This window comes from Miscanthus floridulus, chromosome 16 (genome assembly GCF_019320115.1).
Source record: "Miscanthus floridulus cultivar M001 chromosome 16, ASM1932011v1, whole genome shotgun sequence".
Taxonomy (NCBI): domain Eukaryota; kingdom Viridiplantae; phylum Streptophyta; class Magnoliopsida; order Poales; family Poaceae; genus Miscanthus; species Miscanthus floridulus.
In genome coordinates this window covers 77,393,722-77,412,799 of record NC_089595.1, presented here as the reverse complement: position 1 = coordinate 77,412,799, position 19,078 = coordinate 77,393,722, and the positions used below count along the sequence as shown (strand labels likewise).

Genomic DNA, 19,078 nt, shown 5'->3' with positions numbered 1-19,078 from the left:
GAGCGTTCATCCACTAAAGCAGCGGCTCACCCCACGCAGGGGAGCGGCTGCCTCCCGACAAGGGGGCCGGGGCGGCTCCCTCCTGATCCTATGCGGCACCACCGCCACGCTCGATGACCCTCCAGCCATGTCTGCCTCCATCCAGCCCGCCACGGCCTAGGCCTCCAATGGCATCAACTGCGCCACCCCCTTCGACGCCATCATGGCAGCATCCAGCCTCTCCGGGCTTGGTACGGCCGCGGCCACTTCCACCTAGGTCTCCGTCGGCATGGACTGCACTGCACCCTCAGGCACCACCTCCGCTCGACGCCTTTGGGTCAGCCTCGCCTCGCCCGAGGGCTAAGGGCTGGCCTCCGATCTGCCCGACGCCTTCGAGACAGCTCCGCCTCGCCCGAGGGTTGAGGGATAGACTCCGCCTCGCCCAATCCTTGGGGGGTGGGCTCGGTCACGCCCAAGGGATAAGGACTGGACTCTGTCTCGCCCGACGACCGAGGATGAACCTCGCCCCGTTCGATGTCCAAAGACTGGTCTTGTCTTACCTGATAACTTCTCCTTCGTTCCCTCATGATCATGGGCACGGAGCAAGATTAGACGTTCGGGTCAACCGCGGCTTCAAGGACCATACCCTATGCCCCGGCAGGAAAGGTACTGCCAGGGAACGACTAGATGAGTGCTTTAGACCCTTCCGGGCACCGCAGAGCCCAAAAGGTATTGCAGGAGCGTGCTCCTCGCCCTGTAGAGTTGTAGGCACCGCCTTCAGCTCTGGGACACGGAACCCGACAAAGATATACGACAACCACTACACTCCAAAAAAAGGTTTGCGATCTCCATGAAGGACGGACATGCCGTCACCACGTTATGGACCCAAGGGAGTGGCGCCCGCTTCCTGACCCCTCGGGTCCACCAAATCAAAGGACCTTGCCCACAGCGCTATTCCGGACCCTGACCCCGCGTCCCTCCGACAGAGACTCATAGGAGCCAGGAGGCGTGCGGAGCAAGGTTGGGTAGGGTTCATAAGTCAAAACCACTATACTGCAGCCCATATCCTACGCAGGGCAGTATTCTGTAGACATCCTGACATTCTACAGGGGCGTCAACAGTATTGTAGGCGCTTATCATCCTTCGCACTCATCAGGATGAGAAAAGAGGGCTGGGTAGATGTGAGCCACAAGACTAGGTAGAGTATGTATTCTAAGCCCTCACCCTTGTAAAGCCAGCCCCTTCATCTATAAAAGGGAATGTGCTTCCTCCAAATAGGGGGACCAGAGAACACGACACACAGACATAGTCAAGCTGCTACCAAGCTCTTGGCCTCCTTTTGACCCTTCCATCAGAGACTTGGGACCTATCCCTCTCTCAATCGTTTGTATCCCCTACTACGAACCATTCACGGTGCTAATAACACGAGCAGCAACAAACTGGACGTAGGGATATTCAGCCCGAACCAGTATAAATCTTGTGTCCTTTAGCGCACCATCCGAGTCTAACGCGCATTACTATAAATTTACTTGCCGGTGCTTGTACGAAACACCGACACAAGTCTTGGCAACTTCTTCCATAAATCATTTCCAAATCAAACTCGTACTTTCCCAAATCAGGTCGTCTTTATTACATGCCAGAAAACAAAAGGATTCCTTCCCCTCGACCTTGATGGCCCCGTTCGGATGGTATGGTTCTGGAGGAATTTGGATATATATGAGAAAAATACTGTTCCGGGTGAAAAAAGAAGCGGATCAAGCTGAGTTTAAGGACACGTGAACGAGGTCCTGCAACAGTTAATTCTTGCTGTTCTTGATGGTCAAGGGGTGACCACACACACATCATCACCGGCAAGAAAAAATAGTCCTACGAAAGCAGAAAACCGCCGTTCCCATGGTATAAATGGGATACATACAAAATACTACTGTAGCAGTTTGTGTGCCCTCACTTTCCCCATTATTCTCTTCCTCTATATACATAGCAAATTTAACGTATCAAAGAAAAGATAAACGATTTATAATTTAAAACGGAGAGAGTACGTACCAAATTAACCGAGAGCAAAGTTGTTGCATCTTATTTTTGTCATACTTTTACAACAATCCTTACAAGAGGGCTTCAAGTGGGTTATCTTATGAACTATATATACGCATAATTTTGCGTGTCTCTCGTGGTAACTTACAAAATTAAACATATATACGAGTTCACGGACCAACCACTTGCATCCTTACTATCTATGCATCTACGACACCTCACAATCACCGCCTAGGGGCGCTCTCCTTCTTCCTCTTAGGCGAGGCTAAAGGTGGCCAGAAGAAGAATACTCCCTCTGTCCCGATATATTAGTTGTTGTAGCCTTGAACGAGGTGCATCAAACGTTGTTTGAACCTGGGCGTCATTGTGTCCGGATGCATGGACTACCCTGTGAACCTGGACGCTTAAATGCTGTGCCAAAACGACAAACATTGCGGGACGGAGGGAGTAGGTCAATCCCTCACCAACATTTAGGTGTCGTTTGGATATTGGGTTATACGGCGTGTTCGTTGGTTGGTTTTCTGGGCTGGTTTGGACTGGCTGGTGTTGGTTTGTTGTGAGAGAAAAACACTGTTGGCTAGTTGAATAAGTCTGGCTGAAACCAATAAGCGAACGTGGTGATAGAGGTTAGGATAGGTAAAGAGAAATTAATGAATGGCTATAATTAAATGAGGTATGACAAAGGAATGGCTAGAATACAATATTTCATGTCCCTATCCCAATCCCCATCCCTATCAAACATGGCCTTAAGTAGTTCTTATATTTAGGCTATGTTCGCTTGAGCTTATCAGCTAGAATCTACCTACTTTTCAACCATAGGAACAATTTTTTCTGTCCTAACGCGGGAAGGAGGAGGAGAGGGCGAGCAGAGCAAGAGAACTGGGGCATGTGGACACAGGATGGGATGGGAAGGGAGTCGAGCGGGCGGATAAGACGAGACATTGGTCGAGTCACTGTCTAACGCGCGTCTAGAACGTCGGACGTTCGAGTGATAGCATTCAGCCTGTTCGCTTGGTCGTATTAGACTTATAAGCTATGACTTATCAGCTAACGAATAATATTTTTCTCTCACACCAAATCAGTCAATAGTACTTTTAGTCATGACTTATAAGCCAAATAAGCCTCACGAGCCTTGTTCGGCTGAACTACTTCCAGCTTGTTTCAATTTATTTTAGCTTATTCTTTCATAAAACAATATTAAATCATCCGAAATCAGTCAAAATCATCGGTGGGTGGATCAGCCGAACACCACCTCGCCGCTAATAATAGGGTAGTTACACAAATTAAAGTGCTGTCTCTCTCTCCTGTCTGTCTGTAGATTTTTATTTAGTCCTACTAGCACTCCATCAGATTCAGCCAAACTGCATCCGTACGCGCATTAATGCCTGGACACGCAGCAGAGCACACATTTGCTTGCCAGATCCAGGATCCACCGGTGCGAAGATATCCACCTTGGAGATACACAACACGATGCGGAGAGAAAACGGAACGGAGCCCGAACCGAGCTGCAAGCCAAACAAACAAGATTCCTTCCCTCCCCGATTCCATCTATTCTAGTTCTAGTTCTAGTACAAGAAGAGAAGAGTGTAGTGGGGAGAAGAAGGGAGGTGCGTGCGTGTGTTCCGGCGCGAGACATGGCCACATGAGGACAAACCAAACTACAGCTAAGACATCATCATCGTCATCAAAGCCTCATCTGATTCTCCATCTCACTCCACTGTGGGCAGCTCCGTCCAACATCTGATCTGTCAGTCCAGTCGTAATCCCCTGCGAGAAGAACTGTTTTGGATGAAATTCACTTAATCCCCGCTCCGAAATACTGGGAATATTGGGTTGTGTTTTGGGAAGGCAGCAAGCGAACAAGCGAGGAACCAACGATGGCACAAAAATAGGGGTTTGGACGGACGGGCGGGCAGGCCACTAATAATTAAACCAGTCCAGGTCCAGCGCAGCAACCCAAACTCACTCGCCAGATTCTCTCTCGCTCATCCATCATCGGCAGCGGCTAGAGAAAGAGAGACTCGAGGGGGGCGGAGAGGAGAGGAGAGGAGAGGAGGATATCATGGCACGGCATACGGCAGCAGGGGAAAACACCCTCCCTTCCTAAAACACACGCAGCAGGAACACACGCTGTGCTGTGCGGGACAAGAGAGAGAGAGAGAACGAACGGCAGCAGGAAGAAGAGATCCACCTCGAAGTAACCCCTCCTTCCCCTCCCTCCTCGCTTGCTCCTGCTGGAGTGGAGTTGGAGTTGAGCCTACTGCTGCTCCTGCTGCTGCCTCGGCGTCGAGTCCAGCGAGCTGCAAGAATTGATCTGCTCGCCAGGAGAGCAGAGAAGCTCCCGCGCGCGGCCATGAGGGAGGAGGAGGAGCCCAGCTGGTTCGCGCGCGGCGGCGGCGACGAGCAGCAGCTCCCGCCGCCGGACGAGCTGATGCCGCTCACGCAGACGCTAATCACGCCCGATCTCGCCGTCGCCTTCGACATCTCCACGCACGGCGGCGGGGCGGGTGCGGGGGGCGCCGCCTGCGCGGGCGCGGGCCGGCCCGACATCAACGGCGGCGGCGCGTCGTCGGCCGCGGGCTCCAGCGGCGGCGGCGGGGGCGGCGGCGGCGACGAGCCGGCGCGGACGCTCAAGCGGCCGCGCCTCGTGTGGACGCCGCAGCTGCACAAGCGCTTCGTCGACGCCGTGGCCCACCTCGGCATCAAGAACGCCGTCCCCAAGACCATAATGCAGCTGATGAGCGTCGACGGCCTCACGCGCGAGAACGTCGCGTCCCACCTCCAGAAGTACCGCCTCTACCTCAAGCGCATGCAGGGGCTCGGCGGCGGCGGAGGCGGAGGCGGCGGGGGTGGGGGAAGCCACTCCTCGGGTTCCGGCACCGACGCCGCCACCGAGCACCTCTTCGCCACGGGGCCCGTCCCCTTCCTCCCGCCTGGCCACGGCCACCGCGCGCCCGTCGACACCTACCCGCCCTTCTCCCCCATGGGCGGCGCCGCGCACCACCACCAACATCACCAGCACCACGCGCCGCAGATCGCCCACTTCCACCACCCCGCCGCCGCGCGCCCGCTCGCCCACCACTACGGTGGCGCCGCCGCTGGCGCCGGTTTCGACCACGGCGGCTTCCTGAGCCGCGTCGCCGCGCCGCCCGTCGGCCCGCCCGGGATGCACCACCACCGCATGGTCGGCGCCGGCGCCGGGATGGGGATGATGGCGCCCGCCTCCTTCGCCGACGAGATGGACCTCGGATCCCGAGGCGCTGGCGGCAGCGGGGGCCGCCGCGAGCTCACGCTGTTCCCGACGTCCGGGGACCACTGAGGGCCGGACCGCCGTGGGTCCGTCCGACGACGACGGCGATGGGCATCGGAGAGACTGCGGGCGGGCGGCCGCCTCCGCTCCGCCCTCGGGTACATAAAATTCGAAATTCGTTTGCTTCCTGTCCGCCGCCCCCCCCCCCCCCCCCCCCCCCCCCCTGCTGCTCAACCGCCGCTGCTTCCCACAGATCGGCATACAAATCGAGCAAGGCTCAACCCACATCTCAGTCTCAGTCCCATAGAATCCAAGAATTCTTGGGTATTAGCAATCCGTCCGTCCATGCGTTCCTTTCTTCCTCCTAGCATCTCGTCTCGTCTCGTCACCCAAACATTGTTGCTGTTGATGTTCGTGTACTGCTGCTGCTATTTGTCATGTTCTCCCCCTCCTCCTTCCATTGTTCTTGTTGCTGATGACATAAAAAGTTAGCCGTAGAAGAGATGATAGATGTATTTTAGAGGGTTGTACACCGAATTGTGACTCGACAACTTTCTCGCCTCCACCATCTTCGGGGAACGACTTCAATCTTTGCGATCGCGCCAAGATTCCATCCAGGGTCGAGACTCTCTGTTCTTGAGTGATGCAATGCAACGCAACCACCTTTTTTCAGAGCAGCTAGAAGTGACCCGTCAAACAAGTGATGCAACCGTTGTGCATGATGATAAGAGGTTTCTGTTTTCATATATGGATAAATATAGGCAGGGTTGAATAATCGATCCCAAGGCAAGGCGTAGCAATGGAGATGAATAACTCTGAGGATTACTACACCTACATGTATGATAAGAGGTTTCTGTTTTCATATATGGATAAATATAGGCAGGGTTGAATAATCGATCCCAAGGCAAGGCGTAGCAATGGAGATGAATAACTCTGAGGATTACTACACCTACATGTATGATAATCGGATCTTGTGGGAGTCAAACCATCTGCGAGCGTCAAAAGTGGAGATTCAGAGCTTAATCTGCTCTGTCAGTTTTCTTCCTCAGCACCTCTTTTGATGGAGGTAAGAAGAGTGTTATATGATATATAGTACTACTAGAATGTAGTAGCAAGGGTTGCAACACTCGACCGCATTGTGTTTCTGCCTCCCTAGAACAAACATTGGAGCAGCCCAAATTGGAGTTTGTTGTAGTAGCAAATTAAAATTGTAGCCATCATCAGCCATTTGTAAATCTTTGTAGCCCTGAGAAAAAAGAGACCAGCTTGATGAATCATGCTACTAGTACAGTGATGATGCTTATGTTCTTGTATGTGTTCGGCTGTGTTGTAAGTCATGATCTTAATGCTCTGCATCATTGACGCCCCTGTTTTTTTTTCTATTTTGCTCCCTAACAAATGTCGCTGTTAAGAAAGAGAGTTCACCCCTTGCTCCTCTGATTGGATAGCCTGATGTGCGATGTGTCCATCTAAATCTGGATTAGTTTATCAGAAGCCAGCGGTCGTTGCCAGTGCAGTTTTTTTAGTAGTTTCCAGCACACTTGCCTACCATACCAGCAGATTAAAGATAGTACTTACCTCACTGTTGCCATCTGATCTGATCTTACTACTAGTCTGAGGAGAGGAGATTTATTTGCACTAGTCATAGTAGTACGTAAATGGCCACCTCCCCCCCATCATCTCTGGGTGGGCTGAGGGCTGTGGCCGCGCGTGCAGGCGTTGACGAGTCCAAGGGTACGGAGAGACCGAGACGGGGTGTTTGGTCCCCCTGGTCAAATTTAATCCGGTCGCGGGCCGCATCGTCGGATGTTTAAACGTAGACTAATTATAAAACTAATTATATAGATTAAGACTAAGAATCTGTTTGTTTCAACTTATCAGTCGACTTATCAGTTAGAATCTATAATATTTTTATCTCACAACAAAATAGTTTTGGCCGGTTTTAATACCAGCCGAACAGGTCTTAATTTACGAGACGGATCTATTAAGTCTAACTAGATTTGTGTTTAGCCTTTCTAATTAGTACGTAAATACCGGACGTAACATCTACAAGACTTCTGTCCTCTCGCCTCGCCTCGGGACGTGCCGGCATCGGCATGGCCGCATGCATGGAGATCAGATGGAGCAGCAGCATGCTTGACCCGTTTGGCTGGCTGTGGGCGGCTCCGGCTCCTACGCTGAAATCACTATTTATCTATATGTATTTCACTGTTTATCAAAGCCTTTTTTTCTCTCTCCTTTTCTCCCCACTCATAGATGCCGTCGCAGCAGCCGGAGCCAGAAATTCGAGCTCCACCGGGTCCGGCTCCCGCAGCCTCCTGTCGGCCGCTGGGACACCCTGCTACAGTCCAGAGCCGGAGCCGGCAAGAGCCCGGCCAAACGGTTCTGGCTTTTCCTTCCTTCGCCCCCACGAGGCCGCATCTCAGCTTGCACGAGCGAGCTGGCGTTCCCGATCCATGCGATGGCACGGCACGGCCGGTCTGAGGCCGCCAGAGTTACTGTTACTGTTGCGTCGTCCGTCCAAAAACAATTCCTTTCCTTGGGGACTCGGGGTCTTTGCTGCGCATGATGGAGAAACCGAGCACCGAGCCATGCAAGCCGCTCCGCTCCGTTCCAAGGAAACGAGAGAAAAGAAAGGAAAACTGATTGCATCCTCTGACTCTGCAGAGTGCAAACACCAAACTCCTACGGAAGCCGGAACCTTCCAAAATGGATCCCATAGATACTCACTCGCCGGCCGTATGTACATCCACGTGCCAATGCCCAGTGGGAAAAAAAACATTATCAGGAATCATAGATAAATAAATAATTGAAAAGGAAAATGGAAAAGAGGCGCCACCTGTGCTGCACGGTGCACCCTGGCAGATCCATCCAGGATAGATACAGTATTAGGTAAAAAGAGCCGGAGGAATGAATGACCGAATGAGCGCTGCATTATTGCCGTGGTAATAACAACAACGAAAAGGCCACTTGGTACTTTGGTTATTTTTTCTATCCACCCAATCTACTTTCCCAGCTTCTCTTGCACACGCTGCTGCTGCGCTCATGTGCTCTCCTCTGCGGAAAAGCCCAGCCGGTTTGCTTGCTCGGAGTATTTATGCTGATGCTGCCGCCCGCCCCAGTTCTGGTGGAGGAATCAGGAAAAGGCAGCCGCAGAAAGCAGCCAGGACAAAAGCTAGGATCTAGCAACGCGCAGGAGCAGCTGAGCTGAGCTGCTGGCTGCTGGGCCTGCCTGGTCGCCTGGGTGAACAGTTGCTGGCTCTGCGCCGTGCTCAGCTCGCTGATCCGGGGCGGCAGGGGAATGTGCCGCCAAAACTACCCATGCATCCGGCCCCGCCCCGGCGCCTTTCGCTCGTCGCGCCAGGGGGAATTTCTATCCGACGGCTGCCGACGAGAGCTACCGGCATCTCCACTCGCCGGTGGACGGACGCACCCCCCAGCATCTGATGCGCCTGACGCTGACGGCTTTCAGATCTGCTATGCTAAGTGGGTTGGCTTCGCATTCGCAGTCGCAGGCAATCATTCTCCGTGCCTATTTATTCTCCGTGCCTATTTAAAGTACTATATCATGAGATGGGATCTGGCAACAATTATGCGTCAATGCTCGTCCAGGTTACTTTCTAAAACGATGGTGTCTTTCTAGGGCGGAGGGAGCGCACAGCTCAACTTCAATAGTAAAGTTGTTTTTTCTTTTAAAACAGCTTCATAAACACCTTTCTAGGTCTAGCTGAGCTGTTTTGAAAAAAAAATTAGTAAAACAGCTTCACCAATAACTTTATGCATTGATGAGAGAGGGAAATGGAGAAGAGAGCTAGGATAAGCTACTTTTTTCAGCTTCATCCTAACTCATGCCTTTGTGAGAGGAGGAGAAAAACAACTTCATGGGTGAAACTGTTTTAAAAATAAGTGCTGACCAAATAAAACAGCTCACAAAAGCTTGTGCCAAACATACCCTTATTTTCTCGACCAAGAGAACAGAAGGATTTGCAGGAGCTAACTACAACTAGCATCAGTGGGCGAAAATCGATTCCTGACGTCTTCCCAATCGACGACAGGGAAGTTGCGCGGGCAGAATATACCGGTAGGCCTGTTCGCTGGTTGGTTTCTGGGCTGATAAGTTCGGCTAGTGCTGATTTGTTGTGAGAGAAAAACACTGTTGGCTAGCTGATAAGCCCTGGTCGAAACCAACAAACGAACAAGCTGAGTGTTAGCAGCAGAATCCGTTTTTTTATTAGGGGAACCTTGTACAGAAGATCTCTGATCTCCCCATCGGGGATGATTATTGGAGGACCTAACAGAGTGACATTAGATCCACCCAGTTGCACCGGATGGGCCTGGTTCGGTAATCACACTATCAACCTATGCTTGCAAGTGGATGGCATGATGACTCAGGCCAGTACGAACCAAACTGCAGGTTGCTGCGGACCCTCCGGAAAGTTGAATAGCCCTACATGCCACTTTGAGTTTGGCCCAGTTTAGTTCCAAAATCTAAAATGGGCACTGTAGTGTTTTTGTTGTTATTTGGCAATTAGTGTCCAATCATAGTCTAATTAGGCTTAAAAGATTCGTCTCGTGGATTTCGTCTAAACTGTGTAATTAGTTTTATTTTTTATTTATATTTAATACTTCATGCATGCGTCCAAAGATTCGATGTGACGGGGAATCTTGAAAAATTTGGCGTTTTGAGATGGAACTAAACAGGCCCTTTGATAACTCCCCTGCACGCTAGCAACCACACCTGCCATTTGCAAATTCCTCTCTTCACACTGTTCGACTCACATTTTTTTTCTAAATAAATAAGTAAACTGCAGTATAAGCAAAAAAACGAGGGTTTAAAATCTGTATTAGCAATACTACTATATTATCCTTATTTTCCCCGCCTAATTATACTTTTGTGATGATGATCCTCGTGGCTGCATATTTCTTCCATATGATGTACTCGTTTGTTGGTCCACTGTTAGAAACCATTGAAGTGTTCGGCTGCCATTATAAGCCGACTTATATGGTATAGTATTTTTCTCTCTTAATAAATCAGCACGAGCACCCGAATGGAGCTCATGCCTTTTTTTTAAAAAGCGACCACGTGTAGAAGTATACTTGATAGTGTGAATACGACCAACCAGAAAAGGTCCACAAGAGCTGCTGCTGCTACGAATTGAAATGGAGTCGTTGTCGTCGTCTCCAGTCCATCTAGCTGAGTATTTGTTTACGTTAACCTCCTATAATCAACGTGTGTTGGGGCTGCTTTATTATCTGCAGAGACTTTGCTATCACGGAAAGCTTGGCTGGGCGAACAATTCTTATCCGTTGTAGACGTCCTGGAACGAGGACGTTAGAACGCACTAATTGTCTAATTCATGTTCAACTTATAATGCCAACGTTTATTTAGATCTTCTTTTTTCCTAGAAAGTACGCCTCCTTCTGTTAGCACGGCTCCTGTGCCGGGCTGCCCGCCTGCCTGAGCGGCTGATCAAGGCTGCCGGCAGATAAACCCCATGGCAGGGCCAGGGGCAGCAGATGGCGCCCGTGTCGAACTGGACCGCGGTCAGGAGGACGACGCGCCACCGTTTGCATTTGCATGCAGTACACCAGAGATTGGGCTCGTGGGCCCCGCCACTGCGGCCAGGGGTGGGTGTGTGTGATTAGGGTGGGCCAGGGCGCGGCGGGGGCCCGGCCGGGTAGAGTGGTGGTGGCTGAGGCGGATGCGGGTGGATGATGAGATCAGAATCTGGGTTTGTCCTTTTCTCTCCCCCCTCGCTTTTGTCCGCCAGGGGCCCACTCCCGCGCGTATCCGATCTGCTCCGCTTGGCGCGGCGCGGGGAGGCGTTAGCTGTCCAGGGGGAGATGCGATGCGCTTGCCATTTCCCCTCCTCCGCTTGACGGGACGCGGGACGCGGCTGCTCCGCTCGCTTCCATCGAATCCACGAGGAAAAGTGGGGGGCGTTCAGATCGGAGGGGCCTCTGCCTGACTTGCCTCTGCGTCCGGCCCGTGGCCGTGTGGCCGTGTGGGCGATCTGATCTGATCATTGATCGCCGCCTTGCCTGGACCACGGCACCAGCTGCAGCGTTCGTCCGGTCGACGCTGCCTGAGCGGCGTAGCGTGTGCGGTGTGCCCGGCAGGACCTGGAGGTGGTGATCAACTGCCCTAGACTGTCACGTTTAATTTGCCTGCCTCGCAGCTCCAGTTCAACTATCACCGGCCGTAATGGGAAACCAGGCGTCGCTCCCCAATCCAATCCTACCGTCCTATCCACGCGAAACGGACGCCCCTCGTGGCCCCTTTCCCATACGGAGTACGTCTGCCGGTCGGCGACACCTGGTTGGACGCGGAGCCGATGAGACGATCGACCGACCTGGTCCAGGTCCATGCGAGCGTATCCAGTTCGTGCGAAACATGGGATGAAATAATGCTGGTGCTGCTACCGGCCCGGGACAGCTGGCGTAACGAGGTCGACCGCTCGGTGGGCGGTGGCCATCTTTCGTAACCCCGCTCCGCGCGTGCCGGGCGCTGGGGTCCTCCACGGCTCGGCTTCGGCCTCTGGTGGGCCGGATCACATCCACAGGAATCCGCTTGCTGCCCTGGCTTAGCGTTGTACAGTACGTTACTGTACCTGGGACGGGACGACGGCAGGAAACACTTTGCCAAATTTCGTACTAGCTCCGTCCCTCACACAGTGTCACGTTTAATTATAGATAAAAAAAAGTATTCATATCTATGATACCAAATAAATACCATAAGATTAATTACGAAATATATTTTTATAATAAATTAATCCAAAGATATAACTGTGAATATTATTCACTACAAATTTGGTCAAACGCGAACCACTTTTCGTAGCACGCAACCAATAGTTATATTTTTTTTTCCAGGACCAAGTTTGTACTGCGCTTCGCTCACTGATTGCCATGATGTGGGTGGTGGTACTGTGTGTTGGGGGTTGACAGGGCTCAATGAGGAGCTTCACCGGGGCCGTCAGCTGTTAGACAAGTCAATGTCGGCGTTTCGCTCCAGTACAATGCAGCGGTCACGGCCGTTCAGTTCAACATTATTGCATGGCCATGGCGTAGTTTTCCTCTGCTTCCGTCCGTCTTGGTGTGGCGAGCGATGCTTAACGCTTTTTGCTCGTGGGCTGGGTTGCAGCTTACTCGAACGGGGTCTTTGAGCGCAGAGCTTGATTGAGGGCCCGGCCGAATCAGCACTGGGTGGGCTATAAAGTGTATATATGAGCCATTTGCTTGAAGTATCCAGCCCAAGTTTGTGGCTACAAGCCTTACAACTGTTCGGGCATTCCTTTTCCAAATAAAAAAATCACACAATTCCTTATAATCGAGCATTCCCGTCAATCGTCATGGGTCCAAGGCCTATCTCTATAGGGGGTTCTCACAAGAATATTGTGAAATGTGAAATGTGGAAGGATTCTTCTTTAAACTACCGGCTGGACATGCCATCGAGGATCGTCCCACTTATTCAGCAGATTGCTGCAACAACACCACTGTGGCACCAAAGGAAATACCACTCCAAATAGAGTGACATCACAAAACCACCATGTGTCACTACAAGAAATGGTCGCCATTGTGTCTGATAAGTGATCCCGTCTGATAAGTGATCCCAACTTTATACTTATCGCGTCAATACATGACACAACGACGTTATTTGGTCGCCATTGTGGTCTGGCACAACCAAACGCATTAGATCAAAAATAACTTTTAGGGTAGATTATTTAAAATATTTGATTAAAAAGTGGCTAAAAAATCGGCATGAAAGCAATGACTGCTGGCAAGTGACAACCTGGTTGTACCAGTACGATCATGCCAAGCAGTTCAAGACCAGGCGCAGCACTAGTGAACCCTAATCCGAGAGCAAATTGCAGACGAGAACTAGACATTAAACAAGCATCACAGTTCCTGACTAGTTCACGATAATAGTTTCAACGAATTAGTACTCCTTATACAGACTAGGTTCGACGCTACATGAATTTTTTGTAATAGAAATGGCTCGAATCTAAAGTAACTCCACTTAACATAGGACAGCACAACATAGCAAGTACGACAGAGAATTGTTCCCAACTTTCCAGCAAGCAGAATCGCCTAGCCATGGTTGAAAGATTGGTACAGAGGAACCTGCATGAACAACAAAAGATCATGTTCATTTCGTCTGAAGGAAGAAATCCCAAATACATTTAATTGTCAGGTTTTCATTTGTTTGAGATAATTAAGGTCATTTTCAAGTTGTAAGACTGCAGACCCTACTGTTATACTAATTTGTTAAGAGCCAGAATATGTTTGCTGGCTATTCACATCTAAACAGAGAAACTTTTTGTAGGGTTACTATTACTACTGAAATATAGAAAACATGATGAAAAAAGATAAGTTCTAATGCTTCAACAGAGGATAGTATTACAATCAGAGATTATAACTAAAGGTGCACGGTATACTCAAAATGCAATATTTGCAATGCCAGAATTCAGTTATATGATTATGCTCACCTGAGAGATCATTGGACCAACATTATCATAGCAAATGGGGATACATCATTGCTGGCGTTGGCCAATGCGGGTAAACAGCAGCTCCAGAAGAAGACCCCATTGCTAGATCAGGCTGGCCAAAGTACACAGTAGGCTGGTTTGTGGACATGCCAGGAGATTGCACATAACCAACGCCGTACTGCATAAACTGAGGCACAACAAAGTTGAAGGCACCTGGGCTCAAGTTGAAGTCAGGCACTGGGCTCCTAACATACCTGCATGAGGATATATGTTACACCTTCACCATCTCATCTTAACATCAATTGGTGGCAACAAAAAAAAATCTACTGATGGATATGCTAACCTTGTGTAGTTTCGATCGTAGTCTGGGTCACTACGATCCTTTTCAGTATCCTTAAAAACAGCAACTCTGGAACGGCAGTTCATTGAGCTGACTTTGATTTCATCAACAGAAGGCTCAACATTTACTGGCTCATCTCTGCCAGTGGAAAGAGTTCCGAAAACACTTGCAGCATCAGAATCTGCAGAAATGGAACCATTGAAGATGCGCGCTCGTGCTTTATTATATTCCTCTATTCTCTCTTCAACAGTTTTTGGTGCACCATTCATGTTTCTAGAATCAGCGCTTCCATTTTGGAATGCTTTGGGCCTCTGATAGATGACAAACTTAAGCTTCTCTGCCGCTTCATGATCATTTCTTGCTTGTCTGCTAGGAACTTCTGATAAAGCAATTGCTGGATACCTGCTTTCTGGTGTTTTTCTTGCAACAATCCTGCTAACTGAGCCTTCTACTAAACTATCTGCTACTATAGTCTCTAAGCCATAATGTTGTGCAACACGATGAGCAGCACAGCGGAGGTAAGAAGTCGGATAGTTCTGGAATTCAAACTCCTGTAGCTGAAGGTTCTGCATAAAGTTTTGTATATCCAGTTCCATCCGTAGAACTGTAATAAGAGAGAACTGGAATGATTATGTAATAACGACAGACTAAATATGAAAAATAATGTACTGACAACAAAATGTGTACACATATAAGTAAAAGGACCTTCTGTTGAACAGTAAAAATGCATAAAATATTCAATTCATGTGTTTGTTATTTTTCTGAAAAAATCCATGGTGCAGATCCAGGTGCAACTAGTTTTCATTGCATAAAATTCATTATTATTGTTTCATGTATACACCAAACTATGTACAGAGTACAGTCATGCGAGGCACATGCCTAGGGAGTTTGGATGAGGTGAAGGCACAAACTTCAAAGCCAAGATGTGGTTTTAAGGCATGAAAGCAACAAAAAAAAAGGGGAAGAGATCTAATATCATATTGTTACAATCTGGTGGTAGAGAATGCTGGCATAAGAGTGGACAGTGGAGAATGGGGAGACAGGGGCACAGGTTCATATACGGATAGTTCACTCATATAGTAAACCATTTATATCACCACTAACCAAAAATACTCCACTTCAGCTTATGATTCATTGCAGACAGTAACTAGAGTAGATTAAACAAAAACCTACCAATATTTTGGAATTTCTTCTCATGGAACTACAACTTTATTATTCCAATCTCATGGTCTTATCTGTGCCTACATGTCAGCTACATGCTCATGACCAAGGCCTGCATGCCAAATGTGATGTACTGCCACTGACATGTGGACCCAATTGGCCATTTTGAGAGGGCAATAGTTACAAAAGTTGTAGTTTCATGCAAACAAACCAAAATAATTGTGGGTTTGTAAAATGGGTACAAAATGTTGTAGGTTTGTAACTACTAGCCCAACATATTAGTAAGCTAGTGAAATCTACAATCTAAGGCCAAAAACAAAGAACAACAAAATAGTGATTCGAAAAAGAGCAGTGCTATGCATGCAGCAGTACGACCCATGCCAAGTACAACTGCACTGAACCACCAATTCCAAATGTAAGCAGCACATCACATGGCCCAAGGCACGTAGGAATTCGAGGTGGTGTGGTGGTACTCGGTTTGGAAGCAAAGTGTTCTGGGTGATACCATTTCAATTCATTGAACAGATCCCTCCTCCTTTCAGTACACTGCTAGTAGCGTTGTAGAGGCTACAACAATTGCCCAAAAAAGAGTCAGCTTGATTCCTGACAGATAAAACCTCTACCACCACGACAATCATGCCTCCATTCATCTCTACCAGAAAATTTTTTATACACTAAACCAACTGTAAACCTATAACTGAGCCAAAACTACTGGTTGCCGATCAGTATTGTTTTGTAGCGCATAAAATTGCAGGCTGGAAGCATAATCAGCATCAGCAAGTATATATACGAGCTAAAGATAAATCAGAAAACTCAGGAATTCACACAGCTGCACTACTAGGGTATTATTCCCGCCGCTTCCCGAGATAAATCAAACCTAAAGGAATTCTAATCCCCAATTCCGCACCGAGGAAGCACCAGTCCCAAACCCTAGAGACAAGGCGCGGGAATCCCGGCCCAAATCCCATCACCCACCGACGCGAAGCCACAGCAGCCATCACATCCGCACAAGAAGCATGATCCTACGACACCGAAACCGCAGGAGCAAGAAGCGATGTGGTGAGCGAAGAGATAAGGCGGCTCGGCACGTACTCATGAGGCGATGGCGAGGGTTGTCGAGCGCCTCGACGAGGAACGGGTCCACGTGTGAGGCGACCCTCTCGTCAACCACCACCGTCTCCGTCGCCCGCGCGGCCTCGTCGGCGGCGGCGGTAGGCGGCGGAGGCCACGCGGCGGCGGCTGCAGCGGCGGGGGGAGAGGTGCTCATCGTGCGGCGGCGGGAAGGGGGGCGTAGGAGGCGGGGCCGGCCTAGGGTAAGCGGGGCCGGAGAGGAGAGGGAGGGAAGCTGCCGTGGACGGACGACGACTCGCCTTTCCCAGTTTCCCCTCTCCGCGTCCCGATCCCGAAGCGGCTGGCTGCTCTTGCCTGCGCTGCGCGGAGGAGGCGAAGCGGTGCCCGTCTGCCCGAGAAGAGGGGAGGGGGGTTCCCAGCGCCAGCACGGCTCCGGATTTTTTAACGCCGCGTGCAGCCAGAGCCAAGGGAATCTGCGGTGCGGCACGCAGCGGATGAGATGAGGCGACGGTATCGGGCTCGGAGTGGTAGCGTCGCCGCTGGAATTGGAATCGGTAACCGGAGGCCGGTCACGATCCTAAGCGTTCGTGTGAGATCAGGCGGCCCGGAGTACCTCTTGGGGAAATGCCGCGGATTCTTTTTGTACGCGGCGTGGGCCGTGGCGATTTCCGATTCACACGCAACTCTGAACACGGTTATTCTGACGTTTAGCCATTTTTCTTTTATTTATTTATGTTTCTGATTTTGCTGAACACGAGCTTGCGCTGATCACCGGTGCGGAAAGTGCAGCGTGGCAATATTATTTCCACCGATATATATATATATATATATAGAAAATTAGATAGGATATATATAATAGTATTTTAGAGATATAGATCATAATATAGGTGTTGCAACAAATCATATCTCATCTTCTATACCTATAATTTTTAAGAGATCTACTAAAAGAAACATCATTTCTTCTAAACAAAGGAAGCAACCAAGCATCCTTCCTTCTAAACAAAGGAGGCAACCTCACTCCCTTATCCCCAGAAAAATATAGGAGACAAGTTTTACTCAATCTGCTGCAGCAATACTCTATATCTTAAATTGATTTTAGGATACTCCCTTAAAGCAACTTATAGTAGATTTAATATAAGAGATCTATTATTGATAAAATCCGAAGGATATTTCCTTGGAAAGGAAGAAAATAAGCTAACGGTGGTCAACTTTTGGTGGCCTGGACTGAAGTTACTCGCCAATTAAATCTGGAGGGCTTGGTATCTCTCATCTTCAAAATTGACGAGCATTACAGATGTGTTGGCTATGACTAAAAAACAGAACCATATCGACCATGGATAGCCTTCCCATCCAAGTACACCCCTCGGCCAAGGCTTTCTTCTCTACGGTCATTATCTCAAAAGTCGGGAATGGGAGGAACACGTCTTTCTGGACCGATAAATGGTTGCATTGTTAGAGTTTGGCTCTACTTGTGCCACACATATTCAAGGCAGTGTCCAATAGAGCAAAGAAAAAGAACTATTTTTGAAACCGTTACAGAGATGAGATAGATCTCTGATATAAAGGGAGCACTTACAGTGGCTATTTTCACTGAATACCTCAGCCCATGAGACCTCTTTTAGATTTTTTTTTATTGCAACCAGAGGTATAGGACTAACATACTTGGCAACTATCAGCCTGTTCGCTTGTTCGTAAACGATCGTAAATTTCCAGCCGGGAACAGTATTTTTCTCTCACACCAAACCAGCCAGCAGTAAATAATCCACGATACGATACGGCCTCCCGAATAGGCTGTATAAGCTTCAGGAAAATACTCTGCAAAATCTACATGTGAAGGGTTGTTTATTGGTGCAATTCAATTCAGGCCATGGAAAAGAATATAAAAGAACTGGGCACCTGGTAAGTGTAAATTCTTCATGTGGTTGCTGGTTGCCCATAACTAAGGCTGGATAACGAGCCAGCTCGGCTCGTTTCGGCTCGGCTCGTTTTGGCTCGTTAAGATAACGAGCTAGCTCGGCTCGGCTCGTTATCCTAACGAGCCAGAAAGCTAGCTCGGCTCGGCTCGTTAAAAGCTCGAGCTGGCTCGTTAAGCTCGCGAGCCAGGTATAAAAAAATATACAAAATATAATGTTTGCATTTATCTAAAGTTTGAGAATAATAATAATATAAAACAAATGCATCTAACAACCTTAAATCGAATAAAAAAATTAATATATGCTAATATATATACAAGTATAATAAAATACTATAATATTCATGCATCTAACAACCTTAAATGATACTTTTTCCTGGAAGCTTGGCTCGTTTAGCTCGCGAGCGGCTCACGAGCTGGCTCGAGTTGGCTCGTTATAGCTAACGAGCTAAAATCTTGGCTCGGCTCGGCTCATTATCATAACGAGCCGAACCGAGCCGAGTCAAGCCAGCCACGAGCCGAGCGAGTTAATGAGCTTCGAGTTTTTCGTCCAGCCTTACCCATAACTAATGTTGGACACCTAATCACCTCGCCAAGAGGGGGCTACCACACTCTGAATTGTCCACTTTGTGACCAAGTTGAGGAGACAATCGACCACTTGCTCGTTTCATGTGTTTTCACTCGAGAAATGTGGTTCAACATCCTACATAAATTTGGCCTGCAGTCCCTCCTGATGACATCTTCTTTGATGACCGGTAGGCAAGATCAGTTTATAGAGTGGATGGTCATATTAGAAAAGGTCTCAGTTCGATTATACTTTTGGGGCTTGGTCAATCTAGAAACATCGC

The 19,078-nt window shown here is 49.1% G+C and overlaps 1 protein-coding gene and 1 pseudogene across 1 annotated transcript; one reads left to right on the top strand and one right to left on the bottom strand.

Annotated features, from left to right (window-relative positions):
* The first annotated feature begins 4,216 nt into the window (after window positions 1-4,216).
* On the top strand, window positions 4,217-6,648 carry LOC136511825 (transcription factor MYBC1-like). Its single transcript, XM_066505847.1, has one exon. It carries the CDS (start codon window positions 4,364-4,366, stop codon window positions 5,327-5,329), a length of 966 nt encoding a protein of 321 aa, XP_066361944.1. The 5' UTR covers window positions 4,217-4,363; the 3' UTR covers window positions 5,330-6,648.
* Window positions 6,649-13,139: 6,491 nt separating this feature from the next.
* On the bottom strand, window positions 13,140-16,745 carry LOC136511857 (uncharacterized; annotated as a pseudogene).
* Window positions 16,746-19,078: the final 2,333 nt, after the last annotated feature.